Source organism: Pristiophorus japonicus, chromosome 18 (assembly GCF_044704955.1).
Source record: "Pristiophorus japonicus isolate sPriJap1 chromosome 18, sPriJap1.hap1, whole genome shotgun sequence".
Classification (NCBI taxonomy): domain Eukaryota; kingdom Metazoa; phylum Chordata; class Chondrichthyes; family Pristiophoridae; genus Pristiophorus; species Pristiophorus japonicus.
In genome coordinates, this window is record NC_091994.1 from 39,312,367 (window position 1) to 39,333,628 (window position 21,262).

At 42.9% G+C, this 21,262-nt stretch overlaps 2 protein-coding genes across 3 annotated transcripts in view; one reads left to right on the forward strand and one right to left on the reverse strand.

Moving 5' to 3' along the window:
- Positions 1 to 1,121, forward strand: part of mydgf (myeloid-derived growth factor) — a 79,766-nt gene extending 78,645 nt beyond the window's left edge. The window contains exon 7 of one of the 2 annotated variants that reach the window (XM_070859911.1): positions 72 to 160. Coding sequence is in view for 1 of the 2 variants with exons in the window: in XM_070859910.1 (XP_070716011.1) it covers positions 72 to 151 (80 nt within the window). In the remaining variant the exon portion in view is untranslated. Of the gene's footprint in view, positions 1 to 71 lie in introns of both variants that reach the window. The other variant, XM_070859910.1, reaches the window with a different exon arrangement.
- Positions 1,122 to 17,988: 16,867 nt separating this feature from the next.
- The window catches only part of LOC139229023 (protein Largen), a 29,232-nt gene continuing 25,958 nt past the window's right edge, over positions 17,989 to 21,262 (reverse strand). The window contains exon 2 of the mRNA XM_070860687.1: positions 17,989 to 18,684. Coding sequence (XP_070716788.1) covers positions 17,989 to 18,684 — 696 coding nt within the window. The remainder of the gene's footprint in view (positions 18,685 to 21,262) is intronic.

The following is a 21,262-nucleotide window of genomic DNA, read 5'->3' on the forward strand; positions in this document are numbered from 1 at the left end:
CAGTGACTCAGCCACACCTACAAGGTAGTGAGTCATTAGTTTGTGAATAAGCATTTTTTTTCTTGTTACAGTGACCCACAAGGATGGATCATTCAGATCAGAACTATCCAAGCTTCTAATTGTTGCTCGCACACGACATGATGAACTGTGATTTGGATGTTGGATGACTTGTTTTTATAATTGAAAAGTTTCAAAATCTTTTAGGATAATGTCATTCTTTATATTCTTAACTTCATAAGTCAGCTAACATTCTCCTCCCCCCGTAGCCTTCTTTTTGGCCTCTTTTCCCTAAATGGAGGAGCAGGATAATGTGGACTGCTGCTCTGCCACCTTAAAGCAATCTCGTTTGGCATCATGTGCCAGTTTTTGGGCAAGACAGATATCTTTGCTGGTTATTCTTACACAAACCTTAAGATCTGATCCCAACAAGGTGTCTCACTTAGCAGCCTGCCTTGGAAGAGGCGTTAAAACATGGAGGATCACTTGAGGCCAGAGTACTCCCAGTACTCTGCAGCTGTTGACCTATTTCAGTAATCCATACTGTTAAAAGGAAATACCGTTGGTACCTCACTTAAATCTGATTGAATATATCAGATTTGTAAATTGTGCATTAAAAATTATATCCTCCTTTCCAATACTGAGAATTTTTTGCATCAGTTGAGGTATATTCGATTGGTTAACATACTGTGTCCATGATATCAGAGTTACATTTTTTACACCAAAAATATGAAACTTGTATCTAATTGTCAGAATGAACCTGTATATGATTTCCTTACAAAAATAAGTTTTGTATGCAAAGGTTTTTAAGCATATTGTTTAATAAACATGGGTGTTAATTTATAGAGTTTACCTACATAGTACTGAATGAATGCAGCTGTAGATGGTGAGGTGCAAAATTTTATGTACTCTTGGATTTCCTCCATGATCTGAGATAACAGACAGAGATTGTCATTTGGGACCACATATGCCTTTATAGTCTACCATTAATTGCAAGTACTGTGATACAAACCTGATGTACCATCTACAGTTAGCCTTGTTTTTGGTTCTACTTTACACATGATCCATTGTTTTTGTTTTTGTCCCAGAGCTCTGTTAAAGGGAAATAAATTACTGATATCTCATTTGTGTCTCATTTTATTAATGACTGCCTCAATTTTACTCGTTATTTTATATCTCAGCAATAGTGATGACAACATAATAAGGTTTAAGATAAAGATTGAGAAGCCAAAGACCAAAATAATAAATTAGAAAAACGCTGATTTTAAGGGGCTGAGAATGGAACTAGGGAAAATAAACTGGAAACATTTACTGACAAATAAAGAAATACAACAGCAGTGGGAAACATTTAAAATGGCGATAAATAGAATCTAGAAGAAATATATCCCACTAAAAAGCAAAAGCAAGCTAGCCAGTAATGGCACACTGTGGATGATTTTTTAAAAAAAGGCAAAATTGAAACTACAAGGAATATAAAAAGAAATAATGTATTCTACAGAGACATAAATAACAAGAAAAATCAGGATAGGAATAGGGCTACAAAGGGATTGTATCTGCATATTAGGGAAGAGAGAGGCACTATTACACATATAGTTCATTAGAAAAAGGAATAGTGCCAGAGGGCTGGTGGACAACTAATGTGATTCCTTTATTTAAAAAGATAGATGGAACAAGTCCAGGGAACTATAGACCAATTAGCTTAATACCAGTGGTAGGAAAGATAATTGAATGCTTACTCAAAGATATAATTAAAAAAATCTAGAAACTGAAAATATGATGGCACAGATTTCAAAAGGGAACATCATGCTTGACCAACCCTTACTGAATTATTTAAATGAGAATGACAGAAACGGTAGATGAGGGTAATGTAGTAGATGTAATATATTTAGATTTCCAAAAGGCCTTTCATAAGGTATAGGAGACTCATGACTAAGGTCCGAACATAAGGAGTCAGGCGACGTGTGGCCAAATGGATACCAAGCTGACTACAAAACAGAAAATGGGGGTTAAAGGTAGTTACTCAGACTGAAAAAATGTGCGAAGTAGTGTTCCACAAAGATTGATGCTGGGACCACTGTTGTTCACTATTTATATAAGCAATTTGGACTTTGAATCTGAAGCATAGTTTCAAAATTTGCAGATCACACCAAATTGGGAAGTGGAGTTGATAAAGGAGGATAACGACAAAATACAGAAAGACATCAGTAAACTTGTAGTGTAATTGTAAAATGAATTTCAATGTAGATAAGTGAGGTGGTACATTTTAGTAGGAAAAATAAGAAAGCTGCATACTCGATGGAAAATAATGTCTAAGTGGGTTAGAGGAACAGGGATCTGGGGGTACAGATACATATCACTAAAAGTAGTGACACAGGTTAATAAGGCCATTTAAAAATCAAAGATAGTAACTTTGTACTACACTTTTTTTTGACAGACGTGTCTGGCCAGCCTTGCCCCCCCCCCCCCCCCCCCATGCCCATACTGCACTTTGTTTGACAGACATGTGACAAGCCCCTCCCCATCAAGCTCCGTTCCCCCCCCTGCAAGGGCGAGAAGCAGGACCTGAGGCCCTGCCTCTCCATCTGCTGAGGTCCCAAGGACTCGGCCCTGACTCTCTCTTTTCCCCCTCCCCCACCCCTGACTCCCTGTGCCTAGAGCGGCGGGCGTGGGGCCAAGAGGGGCCGTGGGCGGCCGAGAGCGGGGGGGCCAAGAGAGATGGGGAGGGGGGGGCGGGGTAGGGGGGATCGGAGGAGAGAGAGGGAACTCTGAAGATGGATCACGTTCTTCCAACCCCCTACAAGGGGCATCGTTGGAGTGGGTGATATCCAGAAGTCACGACACTGTTACTATTCACTTCATGCCCAATAAACCTGTTAACAATCCGTACAGAATGCCCAATGCATCTATGGTGTGTGGGGGAGGCGGCAGGATGCACTTGTGCTGGGGTAATGTACTTTGGGGGAGGGATGTACTTGGACTGGGTTAAGGCACTGGCTGACGGAGGGATGTACCTGGATTGGGGTAAGGCACTTCAGCTAGGGAACGCATGCACTTGCGCTGGGGTATAGGACTTTGGCTGGGGAAGGGATGTACTTGGACTGAGGTAAGGCACTTTGGCTGGCCCTTGCTGTCTTCTGGGGAGATCTGTCCTCTGTTGCTTCAGGAAGTCAAAGTGGATCGAGTTACAATTTGCAAAGTCAGTGAGACCTTGGGATGGGCGGCTCCAATTACTCATTCCTGTGAAACTTCAGGATGTGGCTTATCCTCCAAGGGGACCAATCATAGACAAAGGTTGGAGCATGGCGCCCATTTTTGCAGTACAAATAAGCACGTCCAAAATAAAACAAGCACTGGTTCATTTCTAGAGGGATGGAATTGAAAAGTTATAGAACCTTAGACCATACTTGGAGAAGCGCAAAGTTCTGGTCTCCATATTATAAAAACGATAGTTACTGGAGAAGGTGCAAAAAGGATTTGCTGGAATGATCCCACAACTGAGGTTATACCTATCAGGAAAGATTGAACAGGCTAGGGCTCTTTTCTCTAGAATGAGGTCTTTAAGGTTATAAAAGGGTTTTTAGAGTAGACGGAGAGAAGATGTTTCCACTTGTGGTGGAGACCAGAACAAGGAACCACAAATGAGTCACTGATAAATCCAATAGGGAATTCAGAAGAAACTTCTTCACCCAGAGATGGTTAGAATGTGGATCTCTTATTACAGGGAGTAATTGATGCATTTAAGTGGAAGTTAGATAAACACATGAGGGAGAAAGGAATAGAAGGGAATGTTGATGGGGTTAGATGAAGAAGGGTGGGCAGAGGCTTGTGTTGAGCATAAACACCGGCATAGACCTGTTGGGCCGAATGTTCTGTGTTTGTGCTGTAAATACAGGACTGTAATCTTTGACTAAAGTGCCTTTCTGGTTGTATTTTCATACTTAGCTTTTACTTACGTTATCACTAAGTGGTAGAAGGCAGTACATATTTGGCATCCAGAGTAACTGTTTATTAATCCTGAATTTCTCTGTTTCTAATTTAGTATTTTCTGCATTTGGTTGAAGGTAAGGGATGACCACGTCACAATACAATAGGTTTCCATGTTTTGTGCCAAGTGATTTTATTCAGGGAGCTGATACTGCATAAGCTCAAAATCAGGATGCTTTTTTTTAAAACTTCAGTGAGCATGCAACCTACCAGATGATTTTTTTTTAAAGTAATTCTTATTTTGAAATAATCTAACAATTTTAGTGTTGCGAACCATAATCTCAGTGTCCTGTTTGAGGCCCGCTCTCGGGACTACTGAGAACGATGGGACATGTATTACATAAGAAATTGGAGCAGGAGTAGGCCATACGGCCCCTGAGCTTGCTCCGCCATTCAATAAGATCATGGCTGAACTTTTACATCAACTCCACTTTTCCGCCCTATCCCCATATCCCTTGACTCCCTTAGCGACCAAATGTCTATCGATCTCCGTCTTGAATATATTCGATGACTGAGCATCCACAGCCCTCTGGGGTAGAGAATTCCAAAGATTCACGACCCTCTGAGTGAAAATATTTCTGCTCATCTTAGTCCTAAATGGCTGACCCCTTATCGTGAGACATAGAAAATAGGTGCAGGAGTAGGCCATTCGGCCCTTCGAGCCTGCACCACAATTCAATATGATCATAGCTGATCATGCAACTTCAGTACCCCATTCCTGCTTTCGCTCCATACCCCTTGATCCCTTTAGCCATAAGGGCCACATCTAACTCCCTTTTGAATATATTTAACAAACTGGCTTCAACAACATTCTGGTAGAGAATTCCACAGGTTCACAATTCTTTGAGTGAAGAAGTTTCTCCTCATCTCGGTCCTAAATGGCTTATCCCTTATCCTTAGACTGTGACCCTTGGTTCTGGACTTCCCCAACATCGGGAACATTCTACCTGCATCTAACCTGTCCAATCCTGTCAGAATTTTATAAGTTTCTATGAGATCCCCTCTCATTCTTATAAATTCCAGTGAATATAAGCCTAGTCGATCCAGTCTTTCTTCATATGTCAGTCCTGCCATCCCGGGAATCAGTCTGGTGAACCTTCGCTGCACTCACTCAATAGCAAGAATGTCCTTCCTCTGATTAGGAGACCAAAACTGTACACAATATTCAAGGTGTAGCCTCACTAAGGCCCTGTACAACACCAGTAAGACACCTGCTGCTCCTATACTCAAATCCTCTTGCTATGAAGGCCAAGATGCCATTTGCCTCCTTCACCGCCTGCTGTACCTGCATGCCAACTTTCAATGACTGATGTACCATGACACCCAGGTCTCGTTGCACCTCCCCTTGTCCTAATCTGTCACCATTCAGATAATATTCTGCCTTCCTGTTTTTGCTACCAAAGTGGATAACCTCACATTTATCTACATTATACTGCATCTGCCATGCATTTGTCCACCCACCTAACCTGTCCAAGTCACCCCGCAGCCTCTTAGCATCCTCTTCACAGCTCGCACTGCCACCCAGATTAGTGTCATCTGCAAACTTGGCAATATTACATTCAATTCCTTTGTCTAAATCATTACTGTATATTGTAAATAGCTAGGGTCCCAGCACTGAATCTTGCGGTATCGCACTAGTCACTGCCTGCCACTCTGAAAAGGACCCGTTTATTCCTACTCTTTGCTTCCTGCCAACCAGTTCTCTATCCACGTCAATAACATTACCCCCAATACCATGTGCTTTAATTTTGCACACTAATCTCTTGTGTGGGACCTTGTCAAAAGCCTTTTGAAAGTCCAAATACACTACATCCACTGGTTCTCCCTTGTCCACTCTACTAGTTACATTCTCAAAAAATTCTAGAAGATTTGTCAAGCATGATTTCCCTTTCATAAATCCATGCTGACTTGGACCAATCCTGTCACTGCTTTCCAAATGCGCTGCTGTTACATCTTTAATAATTGATTCCAACATTTCCCCCACTACCGATGTCAGGCTAACCGATCTATAATTCCCTGTTTCTCTCTCCCTCCTTTTTTAAAAAGTGGGGTTACATTCGCTACCCTCCAATCCATCGGAACTGATCCAGAGTCTATAGAATGTTGGAAAATGACCACCAATGCATCCACTATTTCTAGGGCCACTTCCTTAAGTACTCTGGGATGCAGACTATCAGGCCCTCGGGACTTATCGGCCTTCAATCCCATCAATTTCCCTAACACAATTTCCTGACTAATAAGGATTTCCTTCAGTTCCTTCCTCTCGCTAGACCCTCGATCACCTCGTATTTCCGGAAGGTTATTTGTGTCTTCCTTCGTGAAGACAGAACCAAAGTATTTGTTCAATTGGTCTGCTGTTTCTTTGTTCACCATTATAAATTCACCTGATTCTGACTGCAAGGGACCTACATTTGTCTTCACTAATCTTTTTCTCTTCACATATCTATAGAAGCTTTTGCAGTCAGTTTTTTATGTTCCCTGGAAGCTTACTCTCATACTCTAGTTTCCCCTTCCTAATTAAACCCTTTGTCCTCCTCTGCTAAATTCTAAATTTCTCCCAATCCTCAGGTTTGCTGCTTTTTCTGGCCAATTTATATGCCCCTTCCTTGGATTTAACACTATCCCTAATTTCCTTTGTTAGCCACGGTTGAGCCACCTTCCCCATTTTATTTTTACACCAGACAGGGATGTACAATTGTCGAAGTTCATCCATGTGATGTTTAAATGTCTGCCATTGCCTATCCACCGTCAACCCTTTAAGTATCATTCGCCAGTCTATCTGAGCCAATTCACGTCTCATACCATCGAAGTTACCTTTCTTTAAGTTCAGGGCCCTAGTCTCTGAATTAACTGTGTCACTCTCCACCTTAATGAAGAATTCTACCATATACAAGATTACTAATTAATCCTCTCTCATTACATAACACCGAGTCTAGGATGGCCAGCTCTCTAGTTGCTGCCTCGATATATTGGTCTACAAAACCATCCCTTATACACTCCAGGAAATCCTCCTCCTCCGTATTGCTACCAGTTTGGTTAGCCCAATCTATATGTAGATTAAAGTCACCCATGATAACTGCTGTACCTTTATTGAATGCATCCCTAATTTCCTGTTTGATGCCATTCCCAACCTCACTACTATTGTTTGGTGATCTGTACACAACTCCCACTAGTATTTTCTGCCCTTTGGTGTTCCGCAGCTCTACCCATACAGATTCCGCATCATCCAAGCTAATGTCCTTTCTTACTATTGCGTTAATCTCTTTAACCAGCAACACTACCCACCTCCTTTTTCTTTCTGTCTATCCTTCCTGAAAATGGACTGTAACCCCTATTTCTAGACTCTCCAGCCGGAGAAACAGCCTCTCCGCATCTACCCTGTCAAGCTCTCTAAGAATGTTATGCATTTCACAAATGGCCTAGAATATGGGATAATTATGTCCCTGAACAAAATAATTTTGCTGGAGAACAAGAATCCAAGCTTGACCAACATCCTGCAGCTGGAAAATCTGTGATGAATTACATAGAACATACAGCATAGAAACCTCAACTGGCCACAAAAAGGACAAATCCAATCGAGCCAATTACCGCCCCATCAGTTTACTCTCAATCATCAGCAAAGTGATGGAAGGTGTCGTCTATAGTGCTATCAAGCGGCACTTACCAATAACCTGCTCACCGATGCTCAGTTTGGGTTCCGCCAGGACCACTCTGCTCCAGACCTCATTACAGCCTTGGTCCAAACATAGAAAAAAAGAGCTGAATTCCAGAGGTGAGGTGAGGTGAAAGTGACTGCCCTTGACATCAAGGCAGCATTTGAGCGAGTGTGGCATCAAGGAGCCCTAGTAAAATTGAAGTCAATGCGAATCAGGAGAAAAAACTCCACTGGCTGGAGTCATACCTAGCACAAAGGAAGATGGTTGCAGTTGTTGGAGGTCAATCATCTCAGCCCCAGGACATCGCTGCAGTAGTTCCTCAGGGCAGTGTCCTCGGCCCAACCATCTTCAGCTGCTTCTCCCTCCATCATAAGGTCAGAAGTGGGGATGTTCACTGATAATTACACCGTGTTCAGTCCCATTCGCAACTCCTCAGATAATGGAGCATTCCATGCTCAAATCCAACAAGACCTGGATGACATTCAAGCTTGGACTGATAAGTGGCAAGTAACATTTGCACCACAAAAGGCAATTACTATCGCCAAGAAGTGAGATTCTAAGCACTGCCCTCTGACATTCAACAGCATTACCATCGCCAAGTCCCCCACCATCAACATCCTGGGGGGTCAACATCGACCAGAAACTTAACTGGACCACAGCCACATAAATAATGTGGCTACAAGAGCAGGTCAGAGGCTGGGTATTCTGCAGCGAGTGTCTGACCTCCTGACTCCCAAAAGCCTTTCCCTTCTTCTTAGGCAGCCCCTCGTATCTAAGATGATTTGCTTCCATGCCAAAAAGGGATGAGTTCACAGGTGTTTCAATGAAGGACCTAATATTGCAGGTCCTGAACTACATCCTGAAGGGTGGAAGATGCCTTTGCATGGATTTTTTTAAACGTGTGGTGGCCGTTGTACACCAACACAGGCTTAACAGAGCTAGGTCTTGGTCCAGTGGCAAGGATTAACCAAGACAATTGGAGACCTGCTCTGCTGCACGGATCTAGCGCGCACGTATCGCAGTGTAGGCTGGCCCATGCTGCCCCTGGGCCCTCGCCTCTTCTGGGCCCCGAACTCACGCCTCTCCTGGGCCCCGATCACGTTGCTCTGCAATCTTTCACCGCATCTCTGCCCCGACCTCGCCACTGCTGCTGTACCTGCCCACGCTCCAATCACCGACCTGGATTATGGTGACATTCAATCCAGTCATCCTCTTCACTGCCATTGCCCTCCTGCACCAGCTCGCACTGCTCCTTGGTGTGGTACGTTCCTTTTAAGGCCCGACCTGCCGCAGATGTTCCTCACAGGTTGGGAAAGTCTTTCCACCATTGACAAGGCACACATCAGGAGTGTGATGGAATACACTTCACTTGCCTGGTTGAGTGCAGCTCCAACAACACTTAAGAAGCTCGACACCATCCAGCAAAAGCAGCCGGTTTGATTGGCACCCCATCCATCACCTTAAACAATCACTCCCTCCACCACCGGCGCACCGTGGCTGCGGTGTGTACCTCTACAAGATGCACTGCAGCAACTCTTCGGCAGCACCTCACAAACCTGCGACCTCTACCACCTAGAAGGTCAAGGGCAGCAGCCATCACCTACAAGTTCCCCTCCAAGTTACACACCATTCTGACTTGGAAATATATCGGAGTTCCTTCATTGTCGCTGGGTCAAAATCCTGGAACAACTCATTACCAGCACTGTGGGAGCACCTTCACCACAAGGTTTGCAGCGGTTTAAGAAGGGCATTTCTCAAGGGCATTTAGGGATGGGCAATAAATGCTGCCTTGCCAGCGATGCCCACATCCCAGGAACGAATAAAAAAAGCCCAAAGACTTACAATTTACTTCAACATCTGTTTGACTTCAATAGGATCATACAGTACAGAAGGAAGCCATTTTCCCATCGTGCTTGTGCCGGCTCTTTGAAAGAGCTGTTCAATTAGTCCCAATCCCCTGTTCTTTTTCAACAGTGAAGTGGGGCTTTCAAGTTTTGCTATAATTAAAGGGTTAAGAATGGGTCTCGGAACTAAAAAGAGCTAAAAAAGGCTTTTGTAGTGGTCAACTTGCTAAAGTTGTTTAAAGGGCAGAATAGATAGCACTAAAAATAACATGTCAGAATGATTTATTGTTGCAAGCTGTGCAACCTGAGGCCAATTACAAATAGCCAAACTGTTGAACCACAGGAGGCCCAGAGGGGCAGTTAAATAGAGCAAGGGGTCAAAAGTAACACGTTGGAGAAACTCCATCTGGTATGAGACATAGGTAAATGATTGTGTGATGCGAAAGGGAATTAGTCAATCAGCAATTGTGCACGCTGGCTTTGGGTCAATTAAACGGCATGGGGGACCGTGCACGTGGCTGACATGCATCATTAAGTGTATAAAAGATTGCTTGGAACTTTGTATCATTGAAGAAGCCTGGCTACAGACACTAAACAGGCAGGCTCCCCACCGGTGCAAAATAAAGAGTACTTGAATCTTTGAACCCAAACCTCGTGTTGAGTGTTTATTTTAAATACTCCACTACAATTGGCGTAGTTGGCAAGGTCTCATGCGGATGACGGACACCAGCAGATGGAAGCCATGTTAAAGGCATGAGTATGTTTTAATTACCATGCACAGTTAGGACAAGAGCAGAAATCTGTCTGGTGTCAGCTGCCGAAGAGATCCGAATTTGCAGGTCTGTCCGAGACTTCAATTAGTCAGCGGAAGATCCCAGGTGAAACAATTACGATCGGTTATATAGAAGTGTGTCTGTGTAACGTTGCGATTGATAATTGGTATAGGTTCCAAGTAACAGTCTCACTCATGAGAAGTAAGTAAGGGACGTAATGCTGACAACCAATGGGTTGCAAGTATTAGTCTCACTCAGGGCACATCAGTAAGGGATGTACCACTGACAACCAATATGTTGCAAGTATCAATCTCACTCAGGGCGAGTAAGTAAGGGACATACCGTTGACAATCAATAGGTTGCAAGTATCGTTCTCACTCATGAGGAGTAAGTAAGGGACATACCGTCGACAACAAATAGGTTGCAAGTATCAGTCTCACTCAGGGCAAGTAAGTAAGGGATGTACCGCTGACAACCAATAAGGTTGCAAGTAATGATCTCACTTGTGAGGAGTAAGTAAGGGACATACTGCTGACACCCAATAGGTTGCAAGTATTAGTCTCACTCAGGGTGAGTAAGTAAGGGACATATCGCTGACAACCAATAGCCATGGGAAATGAGAAACTCGAGTGGGGACCAAAGGGATCTCTGACACGGTACCTAGCAGACAAAAATCAAAAACTAATTGAAATAATGATTAAACAAAATTGGAAACCAGATGACCCACCTGTTGAACAAAGAAAATGGTGGGAGTTGGAAAAAAAGCAAAAGGATGATAAAGCCCTCGTTTTAATCACTTATGTATTATGAATTAAGTAGACACATTGACTGAGAAAGCGACAAAATAAACTGACAGTAGGTGTGATGGCGACAGCACCCATCAGGACACATAAAAAGGATGACGATATAGAAGGGGGGGTGACTTAGGCAGAAAGGCAGCTGAGTACAACCAAGACCACAGCCCCCATTAATTAGAAACAGTGAGGGTAGTAGGAAAATCCAAAGTCTGTTAACTGCAATAAACTCAGACAAAAGTGATGTGTGGAATTATGGAGAGAGAGGGGCCCTTTGTGCTGCAAGAGATAAAGATCGAAGTTAGTTGCTATGGTGACCGTTTAAATAAAAAGCAGGAAGGAATCTTTTTTTTAAAAAAGTGCTGTTTAGTGGGAATTCAAACCATGAAATTGGAGACATATAGCTGAGAAAAGTGCTAAAAACCTATAGGGGACAAAGGTTTAAAGTAATTGGGGAGAGGTTTAGAGAAGATCGCTTCACCGAGAGGGTGGTGGGGGTCTGGAACTCACTGCCTGAAAGGGTGGTAGAGGTAGAAACTCTCACCACATTTAAAAGGTAATTGGAGGTACACTTAGAGTGTATGGGGAAGAGAAATTGAAACTAGTTTAAGGAATAATGGATAATAAAAAGGAGAAAAGGAAAGATCATATTTCTTTCTTGCTGTTCTGGTGTTTTTCTTTGGTATTTAAAGTTTTGGGGAAGGGCATATTACTTTGTGTGGCTGTGGCTCCTCCCCCTTTTTCAAGTGGCATTGGGAAGTTTAAGATTGTAATTACTGAGGTTAATTAACGTATTAAAAAATCATACTTTTATTATGGCCATGATAAAATTCTGGTTGGTGTCAATTGTGTGGAGAGCCTTTAGTTCAGGACATAAGGAATTTCACATCAATAATTGGTATGTTTTTTTTAAAAATTCTGATCAATGTGTAACTGGGGAGAAAAGGATGAAATGCTATTGTCTGCGAAATTGTTTTTCTGAATGTTTATTTTGAGAGTAAAAGCACAGAGACTTTACAAAAGTAAAAGATTTTTAACTGGTGAGTTTAAACTGAAAAGGCTGCAGGCTGTGTTTGACGGCTTTCAAAACAAAGGAAGTTAACTCTTTCACAGGCAGCTGTGAACTCTGTTTTAATTCAGTAGGTGATACCTTTTGAATATTGGAAATGTTCTTAATTTGAAGAGAATCACCAGAGATTCTGTGTTTCTTTCGTTTTAAGTGGGTGACCATCGGGAAGAGGTGATGTTGTTTAAAGGGGATAGTGGATTGTGCCTGAGGGATCAGCAGGGCACACCACCGTAACCGACTATATCAGGCCCCGAGTAAATCTCAAGAGTGGGAGGTGGAGGGCCAGGTAATGGAACAAAACTATGCCAGTGTGGAAGTTTTGAACTCTGGTACAAGGGACCATATAATATCTTTGATAAAGCTAGTCCCATGATATATGCAGCCCGGTTATCTAGGAGAATTAAATGGTTTTATATTAACCAGATTAAGTTTTTCAGTTCCCCAGCAGGTACCGAGACAAGAGGAAATGGTTATGAAAATGGGGAGCTGGATTCGTCCTCTCCAGGGGGATGAGGAAGAAGGGGTACATAATGGGATACCCTCACCTAATCAGGTACAGTATGATCCAAATGGAGGTTGACAGGACACAGGAGCTGGAAGAATGTCCTCGGGTCCCAGATCTGGAACCACCTCCTGTCCACAGACATGCCTTGCAAATCCCGCCAATTTCACAAAGCAGTAAGAGACATATCATGAATGGTAGAAGTAGGGACGACCGAGGGTATAGGATAGGGGTACATTTACAGTGGCACGGTAATCATACCACTGTAACTGTCCATTATATCAAAGGATGCAAAGACGGGAGCGCGATTGTATAAGCATTAGAGTTCAAAAAAGACTCAGCCAAGGGCTCCTTCTCCAATGAATAAACAGATTTCTGGGAAGTTTGTCATAAACACATCCCAGGGCCAACAATTGGGCTAATGGTAATCTCAACTCAGATGATATTGTACCATGATGTGCATCACGAAGTGGTACCAGTAATATTGAATCTGATCAAAGTGGGACTACCTGGGTGGTGCAAGCCTAAAACAGCGTGGCTACATGGGAGAATGATCAAAGGATTTTGGCAGATGGCCAGTACAACCTGCACTGAATTCAGGGAGAGTGATGGGCTTGATCGTACCTTGACAAAAATGGTGCCGAGACTATTGGGGAGAATCATAACAGAAGGCGGTGAGGCCTGATTAATATGTTGCAACTGGTTTAATGCTAAAAAGGGGGTAAACCAGATTATAAAAGAGGAACAAATCATCTTCAACGAAATGGCTCGAAGTAATGTATGAATCTTGGTTAGTGGAACAAGCCCAAGGAAACTTGCAACATATTGCAGAGGGAAAGCTCTCTTTCTGGGTAACTGATCGAGTCCCAGCTCAATGTTCACTTATCAACTTACTAAGACTCTGTGCCAAGTCAGAAGGTTAGTTTAGGTGTACCCGGTGGCACGAGTGTCATTTATAGGAACAGAATGACATCACCCTGTTAGAGATAATAGGGTTTTACCCAATAATGCCTGAGAAAATGTAGTAGGATACAATGAACACCAGAAATGTAACCTGGGTGGATGGGATAACATGGAACTGCACCATGAGGTAATTGTGGGGCAGCATTTTCCCATACGATTTGTATAAAGAGGGAAGGGTGAATATTGTGTCAGCACCATACACTGGGAATACCAGTACGGTACCAACCTGACTTGTCCCATCGCGACGGGAATTTTTGTTTTACCCCTGTCCAAACTGTGAGACTTAGGGCGCGGGTTTCATTAAGTATTTATTTGCGTGGGCAAGTAAATATCACTGTAAGAAAGGAGTTAAAAGGATAACTGTCAAAGGGAAGATATAATGAATTTGGATAGTTAATTGGGCCAATTGAGGACCAAGTACAATGGGCATTAAGCGAAATGGGGAACAGAGGGTCACAACGGCTAGATGTACTGGTCATCTGCCAAAATCCCTTAATCATTCTCCCATGTAGCCACGCTGTTTTAGGCTTGCACCACCCAGGTAGTCCCACTTTGGTCAGATTCAATATTACTGGTACCACTTCATGATGTGATACTTACAGTACATATGATCGAGATAGTTCGACAATGAACCACGAGACTATATGTGGTTTTCATGTTATCTATTGTCTAACCACAACCGACACACATTAATGGTATGCGGCGGGGTGGCAGCTATTAACACATTTGACATGGCCAGTATAGACCAAGAAATTCAAGACTTAGCCCAACGTTTGACAACCCTTTTCCTGAAGGGAAACGATCTGACTTCGCAGTTGTCAGAAACAGGGGACAAGGTTGCTAGACAAATGCTCCAAGTCGAGGATATCCGAGAGCCTCATACCCAAACTATCAATAAGATAAGTGTGCGACTAAATGATCTAACTTGAAAAATCCATAAAGAACTTGTATGTGCAATGTACGATACATGGTTACTTGGGAACACCCGATGCAATGTAAACCAGATGAAACAGGGAAAAATACCTGATTGAATAAGTAATGAGCAGTTGTCCAAATGGACTAAGGACAGTATTACTCTCTATGATGTTTGTAAGACAACACAAGTGTTCCTGTCCCCAAGTAATTGTATTACCAAAGAATTGAAATTGATAGGTATGATTCTAACTATCCCACAGATAGAGGGTATGGATGCCGAACCTCTGTGGGCAGTACAGAACATAGGCGAAATACAAGGCTAATTCCGGGTTCAGTTCCACGATATGCCCCCTTATGCGGTAAAACTCAGTGGCACATACCGATGGTTGCACTCAATATTTGGTAGTGTGCTCACACCCCATGGAAGGAGAGCAATGCACAACATGCGTGTTCACTCAGATGGTTAATTGCACGTTGGAGATTAGTCCCGTTAGTCATGGAGGGACTGAGGTGGCAGTCCGGGATGACAGGACGAACTGCATAAAGAAACTAAGTATGAATATTGTAGTGCTGAATGTGAGACCCCACAACCTAATTTCTGTTTTACGCCTAAAGCTGTGGTCAAAATAGGCCAACGATACCTATTCCTACAAAGAGAGGAACATGTCGAGAACATCACTTTAAACAACCCGAGAAAGGATGATGAAATGGAACAATATGAGATATCAAGTTGGCAAGACATTCCCCGTCTCAAAGAACATTTGACGCAATTGAAAATGGACACTGAGAAAAGCATACTGGAAGATTCCATACAGCATTCAAAGGACATTGAAGAAACCCTGAAGGACACTCAATGGTGGGAACATGTATGGAATTGGGGAATGAATGTGAATATCTATCTGTGGATTTGTATAGCCTCTCACATATTGGTGGTCATACAGTTAGGGCTAGCTGTCGGATGGGGAATTGGGTTATGCATGGCATGCAGAAAAAGGCAACAGAGAAGGAAAGCAAAAGCTTTAATTATGGAGCAGCGAAAGTTGTTAGCCGAGTACCCTGAAATACTTTGAGACATCGGTCAAGTCCCGAGTACCTCAAAACACGTGGTTGATCACCGCAGAACGGAGCAGGGGACACAGGATGAAGTAGAATTAGGTTGGTAATCTTGGGCTGGGTAGTCAAGTACCAAAAGGGAGGACTGAAGTGGGGCTTTCGAGCTCTGCTATAATTAAAGGGTTAAGAATGGGTCTCGGAAGTGGTCAACTTTCTAAATTTGTTTAAAGGGCAGAATAGATAGCACTAAAAATAACATGTCAGAATGATTTATTGATGCAAGCTGTGTAACCTGAGGACAATTACAAATAGCCAAACTGTTGAACCACAGGAGGCCCAGAGGGGCAGTTAAACAGAGCAAGGGGTCAAAAGTAACATGTTGGAGAAACTCCATCTCGTATGAGACATAGGCGAATGATTGTGTGATGCGAAAGGGAATTAGTCAATCAGCAATTGTATACGCTGGCTTTGGGACAATTAAGCAGCATGGGGGACTGTGCACGAGGCTGACATGCATCATTAAGTGTATAAAAGATTGCTTGGAACTTTGTATCATTGGAGAAGCCTGGCTACAGACACCAAATAGGCAGGCTCCCCACCGGTGCAAAATAAAGACTACTTGAATCTTCAAACCCAGACCTGGTGTTGAGTGTTTATTTAAAATGATCCACTACACACAGCACTGAAAATCTTTCCTTTAAAAGTATTTGTCCAATTCCCTTTTGAAGGTTTCTATTGAGTTTGCTTCCAGCAGCCTTTTTGTGGTGAATTCCAGATCATAACAATTCGCTGCATTAAAAAAAAAATCTCCTTCAGCTCCCCTCTGGTTCTTTTGAGAATGACCTTAAATCTGCATCTTCTGGTTAACAACGCTCCTGCCAGTGGAAACAGTTTCACCCTATGTGCTGTACCATAGCCCCTCATAATCTTGAACAGCTCTATTAAATCTCTCCTTAACTTTTTCTGTTCTAAGGAGAACAATTCCAGCTTCTCTAATCTCTCCACATAACTCAAGTCCCTCATCCCTAGTACCATTCTAGTAAATCTCTGCATCGTCTCCAAGACCTTGACATCCTATCTAAAGTGTGGTGCTCAGAATTGAACATAACAGCTGAGGCTTAACCAGTGATTTATAAAGGTTCAGCATAACTTCCTTGCTTTTGTATTTTATGCCTCTATTTATAAAGCCAAGGATCCTATTGCTTTTTTTAACACCCATCTCAACTTGTTCTGTCATCTTCAAAGATTTGTATATGTAATCCCTCAGGTCTCTCTGTACCTGCACCCGCTTTAAAATTGTAGCATTTTGTTTATATTGCCTCTCCTCATCCTTCTTTCCAAAATACATCACTTCACATTTCGCTGCATTAACTTTCATCTGCCATGTGTCTGCCCAGTTCATTAGTCTGTCTATGTCCTCCTGAAGTCTACTGCTATCTCCTTACTGTTTACTACTCGTCATCTGTAAATTTGAAATTATGCCGTTTATACTCAGGTCCAGGTCATTTATATATAGCAAAAAGATCAGTGGTCCTAATACGAACCCTTGGGAGACACCACTGTATACTTCCCTCCAGTCTGAAAAACAACAGTTCACCACTACTCTCTGCTTTCAGTCCCTTAGCCAATTTCATGAACTTCAATTTTGTGAACAAGTCTAATATTTGGTGCTTTATCAAACTTTCCTCTATATCTGCTATCCTTTACTTTTAAATATCATGAGTGGAGTTCCTTTGGAGGATTTCCTGGTTCCAGCAGTATGATCGGGCTGACTTTATCATGCAAAATTTACCGCTCTGCCTGGAATAATGCCACAAAAGAGGCTCGCATGCTACAATTATCCTCAGTGCTAAAGGGCTTGGTAGGAGGAAGTTTAGTTAGAGTTGCTGCTTCTGATTGCTATCTAGTGACTGGCGTTGAAAAATGTGCATGTATGGATAGGATTGGGATGTGTTAGTCTGTGATGTGCTTCACAGTCAAATAGCCTGCCAACATTCAGCCACAATTCCTCCGACTGATCGCTTTCCAGACTCATGCACGAAGAATAACAAATTGGGCAAGGTACCTAAGGGCTGCCAGCACTTGTGGCAACATTCCCAGCACAAGCCAGTGTCTTCAGGAAAGCTAGGAGAGCAGCAAAAGCCAATTCCTATTCTCCCTCCACTTCAGTTTTGATTCCATTTTAGTCAGAAACAATTCAGCCACAATGAAACTAATTCAGAAACAGAAATTGGATGACATGACTGGCTCCTCCCTTGAGATAATCAGTTTATACAATAGAGTATTTTTGCAGTGACACATGAAAAAAAAACACATTTTGGACTACTTACCTGCTTGTGGTTTCCTCTGTCTTACTGCTCTGAACATTCCAAGACGGCAGGCAATTTAAGTCCATTGGATAGATATCTGGATAAATTGTTTGTTTTCAAATGTATGACTCAAACAGTTGTGGAGGTAGGCTTTCTCACTGTTGTCTGGGGATGCTTTGAATGTGATTTTGTGCTTACACTTGCTGTCGTAGAAGTGCTGCTGTTACAGAATGTTGGTGCTCTTCTGTGAATGCAGGGGTGGAGCCGTGATCTGGTACTGCAGCAATGCACATTAGCAGTGCACACATCCCGCTGTTCAATGGGAAGCTCCAGTTTGTTGGTGGAGGCGGGATAAAGGCTACATTTTGAGGATTGTTGGCCAAAATGAAGAGTGTTTGGCATTGATTTGGCGTGATCATCATCTTCCATTTGATTCTGTGGAACCCATTTTAGAGTGTCAGCACTTGATCTGCATCCTGCACTATCGCCCACAAGATGGTCCGTAGGTGAATGCGTTCCATTGTAGATGAGGGTGCCATTTATTTTGTGACTATTATTTATACAAGATGGCTTTGCTGGACTCATCACCCTGACTGGTGTCCTCCGTGGTGGTGGAGGTGGGGGTTTTGATTTGCGAAGCACTGTCAGAACAGCTGTTGAGGTTGGAGTAGTCCTGATAATCACTCTCGGCCGATCTTTGGATTTCTCCAGAGTAGACACAGTCACTCCACTGGAACTGCTATCAAGGGTGTCACTTTTGTAACTTTTGCTTATATCCTCACACAGGTTTATATTCGAGGTCAGTTGGTCTATTTGTCCCACCACCTGTTTGGAAATGAAGGCAACATAATCTTAGTTATTTTTCTAGATTTTCTCTCTTCCACCCCCACCCCCATTTCTTCCTCTTCCTCTCCTGAAGGTTCTGTTCCACAAATGTCGGTAGCCCTTCAGGACATCCCTGAGGTGGCCATTCGTGCTTGTGAATAAGTGTTGGCAACCTGTTCGATCTAATGAGACATTGCAGGTCAGCCCTCTTGCCCTCATCCTCAATCCACATCTTCACTTTCCATTAGGTGCCATTGGATTCTACAGACAACAGTGAGACTCTACTGCCACCCAAACTGAGATCAACTAACGTGAGCGCAGACTGTCATTGAACCTGGCACCTTCCTGTTCTGCATGAACATAAAAAGCTAACTGACAGGAGAAGACCTACTGGTCCATCCAGCCTGTCCCACAATGTTAATGACGCCGTATGCATCACAATACATCCACTTTCCACCCACCCGGAGCCATGTCATCGCCTGGGAGAGGTAGAGACCAGGACAATTACCCACCCTGGGTGCAGCTTAGTTACTTCCTGAGCCAGCTGAGCTAATTAGCTGCCTTAATTTAGGGCAGGGAATAAATGAGTAAATCTTGCTGACTTCGCATTCGAGCGACCGTAGGTTTGAGTGTCAGATCTGCCAATTATATGTGTTACATATAGAGAGGTTGTTTCCACTGGTCGGGGAGACTAGAACTAGGGGGCACAGCCTCAAAATACGGGGGAGCCAATTTAAAACCGAGTTGAGAAGGAATTTCTTCTCCCAGAGGGTTGTGAATCTGTAGAATTCTCTGCCCAGGGAAGCAGTTGAGGCTAGCTCATTGAATGTATTCAAATCACAGATAGATAGATTTTTAACCAATAAGGGAATTAAGGGTTATGGGGAGCGGGCGGTTAAGTGGAGCTGAGTCCACGGCCAGATCAGCCATGATTTTGTTGAATGGCGGAGCAGGCACGAGGGGCTAGATGGTCTACTCCTGTTCCTAATTCTTATGTTCTTATGTACTAGTTGATTCTTTTCTTGGCCAACAATTTGATCGGTGCATTCTTGGGAGTTAAACTGATTAGCACATTTCAATATCCATTATATATTGTTTCAGTTAAGTGAGCCAAAGTCGCAAATTTGTTTATGTAATGCCCCAGCTTCAAATTATTTTAAGTGGATTTCTGATGTAGAATCTTAGAAAGCCAGAATTACCACTCCTGGTTGTAATCCAATGGTTTCTACTGGAAGAAGTGCAGGAGCATGGATAGCAGATGAGCACAGGAACCAAGCTTGGTGATGAAGCACCCCAGGGACGAACAGCTTGTTAACACTCATTGCCTAGGCTCACACACAGAAATTAGCCACATAGAGGAGGTACCAAGGAGTTGACAACATCTGAGGAGAAGAATATATAGAGGGAAAAAAATCTGATCGAACTGAATCCATAACTGGGTGAGTACAGATGTTGCTACAATTAGCCACCAGACCAATTTGTAACACAGATGTACAGCTCAAACCTTGTGTTTTAACATATAGTCTGTGATTGTAACAACCCTGCTTTAAAAAAAATCTCTCTTTGTATGGCTTAAACAATAGCAGGATATTGCAGAAAGACTTAAATCTATGGGTAAATGTTTATATTCCCATGCGTATTGGCTGCCTGCACTTCAGGCTACATTGATTCTGGAGAAGAGGGGGTTGATTTATAAGGAGAGATTGAGTAACTTGGGCCTCTACTCATTGGAATTCAGAAGAATGAGAGGTGATCTCATCGAAACATAAAAGCTAATGAGGGGACTTGACAAGGTGAATGCACAGAGGATGTTTTCACTGATAGGGGAGACTAGAACTAGGGGGCATAATCTTAGGTTAAGGGGCCCCCATTTAAAACTTAGTCGAGGAGGAATTTCTTCTCTCAGCGGATTGTAAACCTGTGGAATTCGCTGCCTCAGAAAGCTGTGGAAGCTGGGACATTGAATAAATTTAAGACAGAGATAGACAGTTTCTTAACTGATAAGGGAATAAGGGGTTATGGGGAGCGGGCAGGGAAGTGGACCTGAGTCCATGATCGGATCAACCATGATCGTATTAAATGGTGGAGTAGGCTCGAGGGGTTGTATGGCCTACTCCTGCTCCTATTTCCTATGTTCTTATGTTCTTATTCATTGTTGATGACAGCAGTTTATAAGAACATAAAAACAAAAGAAATACTAGCAATAAATGGCCACCAGGCCCCTCGAGCCTGCTCCGCCATTTAATATCATGGCTGATCTGATCATGGACTCAGCTCCAGTTCCTGAGTCTTAAATATATTCAATGACCCAGCCTCTACAGCTCTCTGGGGCAGAGAATTCCATAGATTTACAACCCTCTGGGAGAAGAAATTCCTCCTCATCGCAGTTTTAAATGGGCAGCCTCTTATTCTGAGACTATGTCTCCTAGTTTTAGTTTCTCTTATGAGTGGAAATATCCTCTCTGCATCCACCTTGTCGAGCCCCCTCATTATCTTATATTTTCAATAAGATCACCTCTCATTCTTCTGAACTCCAATGAGTATAGGCTCAACCTACTCAACCTATCTTCATAAGCCA